The sequence below is a fragment of the Suricata suricatta genome, chromosome 3, assembly GCF_006229205.1.
Source record: "Suricata suricatta isolate VVHF042 chromosome 3, meerkat_22Aug2017_6uvM2_HiC, whole genome shotgun sequence".
Taxonomy (NCBI): Eukaryota; Metazoa; Chordata; class Mammalia; order Carnivora; family Herpestidae; genus Suricata; species Suricata suricatta.
In genome coordinates this window covers 33,733,247-33,743,154 of record NC_043702.1, presented here as the reverse complement: position 1 = coordinate 33,743,154, position 9,908 = coordinate 33,733,247, and the positions used below count along the sequence as shown (strand labels likewise).

The 9,908-nt window shown below is 40.0% G+C and overlaps 1 protein-coding gene across 1 annotated transcript in view; it reads left to right on the top strand.

Annotated features, from left to right (window-relative positions):
* The first annotated feature begins 1,589 nt into the window (after nucleotides 1–1,589).
* SGO2 (shugoshin 2) overlaps nucleotides 1,590–9,908 on the top strand; it is a 37,594-nt gene continuing 29,275 nt past the window's right edge. The window contains exons 1-2 of the mRNA XM_029933286.1: nucleotides 1,590–1,674; nucleotides 8,488–8,619. Of these exons, the coding sequence (XP_029789146.1) occupies nucleotides 8,490–8,619 (130 nt within the window). The 5' untranslated portion in view covers nucleotides 1,590–1,674; nucleotides 8,488–8,489. The remainder of the gene's footprint in view (nucleotides 1,675–8,487; nucleotides 8,620–9,908) is intronic.

The following is a 9,908-nucleotide window of genomic DNA, read 5'->3' as shown; positions in this document are numbered from 1 at the left end:
AATAATGTATGTTCAAGATACAACTAACTGTATCTTCACACTCCTAGCTCAGGGCTCCTGCCTCTATCCATTCTACCAAGAGGTAAATGACCTAAAAAAAGCAAGCTGAGATCAAGGTAAATTCAGTTCAATTAATTATACCACTTAAGTTTATGACTGTGAATGAAAATAACTTACATTTTCAAGAGCTTTTTACAATTTACAAAGCATTGGTTCATTAAATTCTTTCAACTGCCCAAAAATAAGGTAATCACTTTTTAAAAAACAGATTTTGGTAATCATGTCTTGAAAAAGTTTTGAACATTCTTTTTACCTCAGATTACTCTCCCTTTTCTATTTGTTTTGATTTTGAAGTAGTAGCTACAAAATAAGTCAAGAAGAAAGCAATGTAAGTGTATTTGGTTTTTTTAATAATATATTTGAACACAATGATCTGCTAATTGGAACCACCATGAAAATAAATTGGATGTTGTTATTAACCTCCATATTACAAATTGAGAAACAGAAGTTCAAAGAGATTATGTGAGTTGGCCAAGATTAAATGGCAGAGTCATTACATGGTTCATTTAAAAAATGTGTAACATATATTGAGCATTTAATATTTCAGACTGGGTAAACAAGATATAATGCTAGTTAATCCCTAGATAAATCAGAAATTTCTATAACCAGTATATTACATTCTAAACCACTTTTATTGAACTTTTTACTGTACTATAAACTGTAATTTTAGCAGTTGGCTGATCAATAAATACTCCTCTACTTATACAAGATTCACGTAGCCAGATCTCTTTGGACACCAATCTTGAAATATATTAAACTAAAAGATCTAATTCAGATCATGTTTAACATAATTCTTCTAGATTTTCTAAGGTAAAATGGAATTCTGTGATTCTCAAACGTCCCCAGGTGAACAAAAAAATGACAGAAATATGAAGTGGACTGCATCACTGTATAACCAATTAGTAAAACCTAGATTTAGTAAGCTATTTTGTTTTAGTCTAATGACATACAGAGAGGAAATTTTATTCTCAGTATAGTTTTCCCAAGTTTTTCCATATATTATGAAAAGGCCCTTGTGAAAACTAAGCTAATTGATTATATCACATAAAGTGAATTATATTGTTTTAATGTAGTGTGTAACGAAAAATGCCATTCTTGTATATTTAGCTGAACCAAACCATTTGTGTAAGACCTAAATATTGATTGAGAAACAGGGTTTTCAAAGAAATTTCATTGCTACTTTTCCTTCAGCAAGTTGAAAGAAAAATAGGGAGTGCTTTTAAGTGAAAACTAATTAAAGGTCCTGGCATCATAATGCAAAGAGGACTGTCAAGGCTTTTAGACCTCTAGTAAATGTATTTTTGTTAAAGGAACGTTTCCTTTTCGGTCAACGCATCAGAAGACGGTTAGCCATCCGCCCCTGGGGCAGGCTGCCGCTTTCACCATCCCCGAATAGGCCCCGGTTCGCTTGGAAACGCCTCCTCTTCCCTCAGCTCGATGTCCCGCCCCTTCCACCTCCCACTTCCTGGTAACCGCGCTCCTTTGCGCGGCCTCCTAGGGATCTGATTGGCTGATGTGGCAACCGCTAACGGCTGCAGAGTTTAAACCAGAGCCTTAGCCGCTGGCGCCGAGCTCCTCAGGCTGGGTGGTCGTCGCCCCGATGGTGGAAGGGCGGTAAGTCCGGGATCTCGGCGTGGCTGCCCCTCTGCCTGGGGAGATCCGTGCCTTTCCCCGCCGAACCTCCCACCGCTGCTCTCCTGAGCAGTGAGCCCTGCGCGGCCCGTGGTCCCGCCCACCCTCCGCCCTCCGGTATCCCGAACTGAGGCCGCGATCCTAGCGGCTCGTTGGGGGGCTCCTTGGTTTGGATCTGAGTGGCTGCCTCTTGTCTCTTTGACTTAGCGCCCGGCTGGGTGAGGGGTACGAGCGGCCAGTTAGGTCAGCTCCTTGAAGGAAGGGATTTCTGTGTTTGTGACTGCACTGCTCCTTGCTTTTTTAGAGCATTATCTAGGTTATTGTGAGCCTTCTATAAATACCTGCCGGTTGAACGTTAGAGACACCTTCCCAGCTTCTCGAAGGATCCCTCTCCTTTGGAGTGATCGTTTGGAAGGGAGGCTGGCCGAAGGCGAAGGGACGATGGAACACTGGGAAAAACGTAGAACTTGAACTGCGGTCTTGATGTACAGGCAGGATTTTGGTAGGAAATAGGGATTTAGGATTTTTCCAGATGACGAATCCAATTAGGATAACTGGATGGATAACTCTGATTTAGAGTTAGCCGAGATGATGGCCAGACACGAGCTACAGAATAATAATAAATAGATATTAGTGAGTGCTGACTATGTGCCAAGTCCTGTACTACAACCAGTACGTACATTGGCTCAGTTAGTGCCTAAATGAGATGCCCTTATTTTCTGTAACTATATAAGCCTGGAAGTTGAGACTTAGAGATAAGATAACATAGCTATGAAATGTTAGAACCGAGACTCCCAACACAGCCCCAACCCCTATTTAAAATACCGAAATCTCTGTATCATTAGTCATCCTTGAATGGTACTCCAATGGCCTGGAGTGTTACCTTGTGAGGTTGATAATGTGGAGGGTGACAGGGCAGTGTTAAAAGGAAGAGTGTGATTTCTTGCATGAGCATTTGGATGGGTGATTGATAGTGCCAATTATTAAGTTAGGAAACTAGAGACCAAGTTCTTGGGGAGGACAATTCAGCTGTGGTTTCCTAATTAGTAAAATGAGATTTGGTCTTCCTGACTGGATTTTTTTGGAGATGGACTTTCTATGCTAGTATCTCTTCAGAAGGTGAGATGCAACAGTTTGTCTGGAGTTTCTGTATGTGCCTGTGTTCTATCTAATAGATGGTGATCTTTGATTTTACTTTTTTTATTTTTTGACAAAACTTTTAGAAGAAACTTTAAACTTCTTCCCATTGCAGAAAATTCTTCTAAAACCATATTTCCATTACTTACTTGACATCACCCAACATCTGCCTGACACTTTGAAAGGAGACTCATTCCAGTGTCGGTCAGTTTTAGTATTTGACACTTCTTCCATTTATCCATAGTTGTTTCTTCAACAAATTTTTATCCAGTAGCTACTATGTACCAGGCACACTTTTGGCTTCAAGAGTACAGCAGCAAACAAACTTGACAAAAATCTATGTCCTCATGAAACACATTTTAGTAGAAGACAGTCAGTAAATCAAATAAGGAAATAATGTGATCTTATATTAAACATTGATAAGTTAATGTAGGAAAACATAATAGGAAGTGAAATGGGGTCAGGTGTGTAATCTTAAATAGTGTGCTCTGGAAAGGCTAAGTGACATATAAGTAAACACTTGAAGAAAGTGAATAAGCCTGTGGTTATTTGGAGAAAGAGTTGATACAGAGGAAAAAAGGGGAATATAAAGATTCTGCAGTGGGAGCATGCCAAGGTGGCCAGCGGCTGGAGCTTCCTGAGCAAAGGAAGAGTGGTGAAGAGGTCAGAGAGGTACTGGATGGGGAACTGGGGAAGGGGAGAAGTGTCAGATTGTGTAGTACTTTACGGGCCATTGCAAGGATGATGACTCGACTCCTGTGACATGGAAAGCCACTGGAGGGTTTTAAACAACAGAGTGACATGAATTTACTTACATTTCAAAGGGATCATTTTGGTTACTAGGTTGAGAATAGATAGTACGGAAGAAGGACACCATTTAGTTACTTATAGCAATAATGTACATGAGAGAGAACGGCAAGCTGCCTCAGAGTGCTAGCAGTAGGTGGCCCATGTGGACATGTGAAGGTCAGGCCAGCATGACTGATGATAGAGTGGATGTGGGATGTGAAAGAAAGATGTTTCTGAGCTGAGCAGGTGGAAGGATAGAGTTGCTGTTAAATGAGATAGAGGAGACACAGTGGAGCAGGTTTAGGTGTAGTAAGTTGAGAACATGTTAAATTTGAGATACAGGGTGCCTGGGTGGGTCACTCGATTAAGCATCTAACTCTTAGTTTCTGCCTTGATTATGATCCTACAGTTTGTGAGTTCGAGCCCAGCATCACTCTCTGCACTGATGGTGCAGAGCCTGCTTGAGATTCTCTCTTTGCCCTTCCCGCAGTGCACTTGCTCGCTCACTCTCTCTCTCTCTCTCTCTCTCTCTCTCTCTCAGAATAAATACATAAACGGGGCACCTGGGTGGCTCAGTTGGTTAAGTATGTGGCTTCGGCTCAGGTAATGATTTCACAGTTCATGGATTCAAGCCCTGCATTGGGCTTTGGACTGACAGCTCAGAGTCTGGGCCTGCTTCAGATTCTGTGTCTCCCTCTCTCTCTGACCCTGCCCTGCTCGCACTATCTCTTTCTGTCTCTCAAAAATAAATAAACATTAAAAAAAGTTTTTATTAAAAAAAAGAATAAATAGGTAAACTTAAATTTCTTTTTGAGATACATATTAGACATCCAAGTTGGAGATGAGGAGTAGGCAGTTGGAAAAATAAGTCTGGAGTTGATTGGGGATATAAATTTGCAAGCCATTGGCATTTTGCATTTAAAAATCAGAACACTAAATGATACTCTCACAGTAGTTTATGTACATAGAAAATAGATGCTACTCAAGGATTGAGATCTGAAGCACTCCAGTGGTAAGAAGTTAGGGAGGTGAAGAGGAACCAGCAGAAGAAACAGAAGAATAACCAGTAGAAAAGGCAGGAAAAACCCAGGAGAATGTGTTTTAGAAGACGGTTAAAAAAGGTATTTCAGAGAGAACGACCTGATATGAAATACAGGTCAATTGAGAACTAGATCTTGACTACCGTATCTGATTTAGCAACATTGCATTTCGGTGGCTTTAATGATCAATTTCCATATGGTAGTGATGAGAGCCACAACTTGAGTGGAGTAGATCAAGAAGGAATTGCAAGGGATGAATTGGAGACTGCAAGTATGGACAACTCTTTTAAAGGAACTTGATATAAAGAGAAACAGAAATAGGGTAATAACATTCCAGCATCAAGAGATCACTTGTATCTTCTTAAATGTTCCATTTTTATGCAATTATACTTGCCATTCCTTCTTCTGGAATACCCTTTCTAATCTTGATACCTGACAAATTCTTTGTTTTCAAGAATGTTCTTTGTTTTTGCTATTCAGTCAACAAATATTTGTTGTGTTCATGTTATTTTTCAGGCACTGTTATGTGGGCTGGGAAATATATCAGTAGTGAATAAAACAGAAAAATCTATGACCTTCTGGAACTTAAATTCTATTTGGGGAAAACAGACAATAAGTAAATTCTGCAGAATATTAGATAGTGATTTAAATGCTTTGGAAGAAAGTAGAAAAGGGTAAGAGTGATCAGACATGCCAAGAGAAGGAGCTACAGTTTTGAATGGCCTCAGTGAGAAAGTGACATTTGGGCAAAGACTCGGAGGAGAGTGAATGAGCCATTTATATATCCAGAGGAGGAGCTTTCTCGGTAGAAAGAATGACCAGTACAATGGACCTGAGGCTCAAGGATGCCTACCATCTGCCAGGAGGAGTTAGAGCTTGGTAGCCAGTGTGGCCTGGAAGGAATGGACTAGGGACAGAGGGAAGAGTTCACATTGGAGAAGTGGGAAGAAGAGCAGATGGTGGAGGGACTTCTTGACTATTGAAGGACTTCAGCTTTTATTCTGAGAGAAATGGGACCATTGCAGAGTTTTTTAGATTGTATAAACTAAAAAATGCACTGCAGTGAAGGCAGCAATGAGAGTAGGAGGATAAGAGGCTGTTGCAGTAATTCGAGTGAGATGTGTCTATGCCTGGGTCTGGGCTGATACAGTGGAGGTGCTGAGAAGTGGTCAGGTTCCTCATGTACTGTGTAGGTTCATTGGGAGAGGAGAGAGATTTGTGGCCAGAGCAATTAGAAGGATGGAGGTGTCATTGACTGAAATAGAGAAGGCTCCGACTAAAGCAGGTTTGAGCAGGTTAAGTTTGATATGCCCTGTTTTAGTTATTTAAGTAGAACTGTGAATCCAGGAAAATTCAGGAGATCCAAACTGCGAACATAAATTTTAGAGTTCTTGTCACTTTCTAGGTAGTATTTTAGCCATGAGTATCAAATCACTAAAGGAGTGAGTATAGATACACAGAGGAGATTCAAGGAGAAAAATCTGTTAGAAGTTTGGAACATGTGTTAAAAAGAAAAGAAACAGCTAGTTACGTAGAGGAGAAGACCCAGAAGTTTGGTGTGCTGGTAGCCAAGGAAAGATAGTTTTCGAGGAAGAAAGAGAAATTAACCATATCAAATGTTGCTGCTGGATCGAGTTAGATGAGAACAGAAAATTGGCCATTAGATTTAGCATGTGATGGTAATTCAAGACCAGCAATTTTGGTGTAGTAATGAAAGCCTGAGTGACATAGGTTTAGGAGAGAATTGGAAATTGAGTGCAGAAGGTTCTTTCAAGGAGTTTTGCTATAAAGACCTTCAGAGAAATGGAGTGGTAGTCTGAGGATGAAGTGGGAACAAGGAAAGGCTTTTTTAAGATGAAGGAAATAGGAGTCTGGTTTGTATGTTGATGAGGAAGATCCAGTGGCAAAAAATGACAAGAGGAGAGAATGAATGGAGTTACGTCTTTGAGGAGGCAGGACTGCATGAGACCCAGTGCATGGATCCTTATCTAAGCAAAGCCAGACTGGCCTTAGAAGGATAGATGGTTCATCCATAATAATGGAGAGAAGACAAAGGCACAGATGGATGATAATGGATAGGTAATGATAATGAGAGTTTTGAGAGAGTTCTCTACAGGTTGCTTCAGTGTTCTCAGAGAGAGTAACAGTGAGCAGGACATGAAATGAGCAGCCAATAAAGAGGAGTAACCCAGAGGTTGGCGATACCATCAGGATGTAAGAGGTTATAGAGTCTGGACATTATATTCAAGGCTGGGCACCTTTAGGGAGGAGAGAGAACAAATAGTCTGCAAGCATGAATGTGGTGTGTCCTTCAGGAGGCCTACGGAAGAAAACGGCCACCTCCTGACGGACTACAGCCGAGTCCGGAGCTTCTTGAGAGAGGCTGGTTAAAGAAGATGAAGGGAATGTTTAGAGGAGAGATTGAAGGTAGAGGTTTGGATGGTGATGGATTGTGAGTTCCAGAGGCCTTCACAAGTAAGGCAGGGGTGAGATAATGCAGACTCTTCATTTTCTCTGGCTGCTGTAACAAATGACCACAAACTGGGTGGCCTGAAACAGCAGAAATTTGTTTTCTCACAGTTCTGGAGGCCAAAGGTCCAAACTCAGTATCACTGTGCTGAAATTCTGGTGTTTGCAGAGCTGTAGTCCCTCTGGAGGCTTTAGAGGACCTGTCCCTTGTCTGTTTCAGCTTCTGGTGGCTGCCAGCAATCCCTGGCTTCTGGCCACATCACTCAGTCTCTTCCTCTCTCCTATATGGACATTAATGAGGGCATTTGGGGGCCTAACTAGGTATAATCCAGGATCATCTCCCCATCACAAGATTCTCAACTTATAAAGATGCTTTCATCTATAAAAATGCTTTTTCCACATATGGTTTAGAATGCAAAGATTAGGACCTGATATCTTTGAGAGATTATTCTTTTAGCCTACTGCAGACCTAGAGGGGGATTAGAATGAGGGAGAGAAGGGTGACTTGGGAGTCCAGAGATTCTGTGATTGACGTAATGAGGATAGTGAGATTAGTTCTATGGACTTAAGTCAGGTAGGTACTCGTGGAGAGGTTGAGTATTGGAAGTTAGGCAGGTGCAGGTAACAGGGTTCCTTCGAGATCTCTGAAGATAGAGGCAAAGAAGCTTGGGGAGGGAATGGGAGCTTTGAGAGGTTAGTCTTGTCTAAGTACATAGCTCAACATCAACTGTCCCTTCTCAGTAAAACATTTTCTGATACTTTTTCTCTGCCCAGGCAGAGTTGATTACTTTTATGCATTGTATATTATATCAGTTATTTTTGTCATAGTATAATGTGATTATCTTCTTCTTTCCACTTTTAAATTTTAAGGTCTAATAGACCATAACTGTAATAGACAAATATATTCAAGATTTCCTGCCTAGTCCTCCAAATTAGCTAGCATGCCTCCTCCTCCATAAGATTAGTTATATCTGTTCTGTGCATTCTCTAAGGTTACGCTTCTTACATTGTATCAAAATAGGATCTGTACCCACAGCGGACTCTACATTCCATGACTGTACATTCCTGTGCAACCATATCCTGTTTTCTGTCCACCATGCCTCGGTGCCTGACCTAGCTCCTGGCGTGTAGGCATAAAGATTCGAATAAAAAAAAATAGTCATTTACGTTTTTGGAATACCACTTTAAACCACTCCTAGCTACATGCATACTTTCAGATTTTAGACAAAGTGTTTTGCAAGATAAATTGTATCATTTAAGTCATGACTATTACCGTTTAGAATGTATTTATCAGATACCCTTTTTTTCTTTTATTAATCAATACTCTGATTTCTTTCTTTCTATTTGGTTTTTACTTCAGTGATGGAGAACCCACCAATGGAAGCTAGCTCCCTTTTTGCTTCAGGAATTAAGAGACATGTGAAAGACAGAATTTCAAAGACTGGGAAGTTGAATGTTTCTCTTGCTTCAAAAATCAAAACAAAAATACTAAGTAAGTGCTATTAGTTTTAACGTATGCTCACATTTTTACTTTCCCCTGGAGAATTGATACAGTATTTGGCACTTTATTTTATCAAGTATAGAAAATGACTAAATGACTATTTTTGTTAAGTGATACGCTTTGTCCATCCAACCCTTTCTGTCTCCTTTAACTCTTATTAGTTGAGTGGTTATGATGATTTACCCTCAGTGGTGACAGCAGAGTTTTCAGCAGTGAGGCCGGGGTAGCCTAAGGCAGCTACCTCCTACACTGCAAAGAAAATACCAATATGACATTTCTGGAAAAGAGCTAAAAAAACAAGTGACAGATTGTTCTAGTATGCTGTAGAAACTGGAAGATGAGTAACCTAGAGATGATTGGCCCAGATAGAGTTTCGTAGTGGGTGATTTTATATAGCCAAAGCTCATGACGGTTTTAAATATCTTGGAGATAGGTTTCATAGATTCTGGAACTAAGAGGTCAAAAGGGGAAAAAAAAAAGTGGCAAAAACTGCCAATATAAATTTCCATTTCTTCTGAAAATTATCTCAGTGGTTCCTATCCATCTTAGCAGGCGTAGCAGAGGTTTCCTGCTGATATAACACATTCGAAGGCTAATTGTGTGTGCCCTCCGAAATAGCTGAACCTCTTGAGTATATCTTAATGTTGCTCCTACTCAGGTCTCTAGAATCACGTATATTAGACTACCGTGTGTAGTGGCTGTTTGCCGTTCTCTTTGGCAAGACCATTGCACATTCACTATTATGAAGGAACATATGGAGTCTGAGGAGTGCAACAGGAAAATATTATTATCCTTTAGCTCTGGAAGTCTTAAACTCGTTCTAGTCTGTTTTCATTTGCTAGGTCAAAGGTGGCTACTTTTGTGAAACTACTTTATGCAAAACATAGAGTACTTTTTGGCACCCTGTTTTTAGATGTCCAATCAATGCCTGAATATTTAAAAAATATTATTACTTTTATAAACATATTTTATAGATACTAAACTTCCATCCAATGGTATATGTTATTGAATAGTGGCATTTAAATCTAAATTATGCATAAATGAAAGATTGCACACAAAGAACTCACATCTTTTCAAGCTTCAATAGTAAATATTCTGCTACTGTGTATTAAATACTGCATGGTTTGCCCAAGCTAAGATGAAACCACATCATAAATCAATAAGCATTTTGCATTTTCTTTCATTATCTACTCAAAGTCATGCCTACTGCACCTCTAAACATTTCATTAAATCCAATTATACAGCAAACACTCCCAAAATAAACTTAGATTGTATTGCAG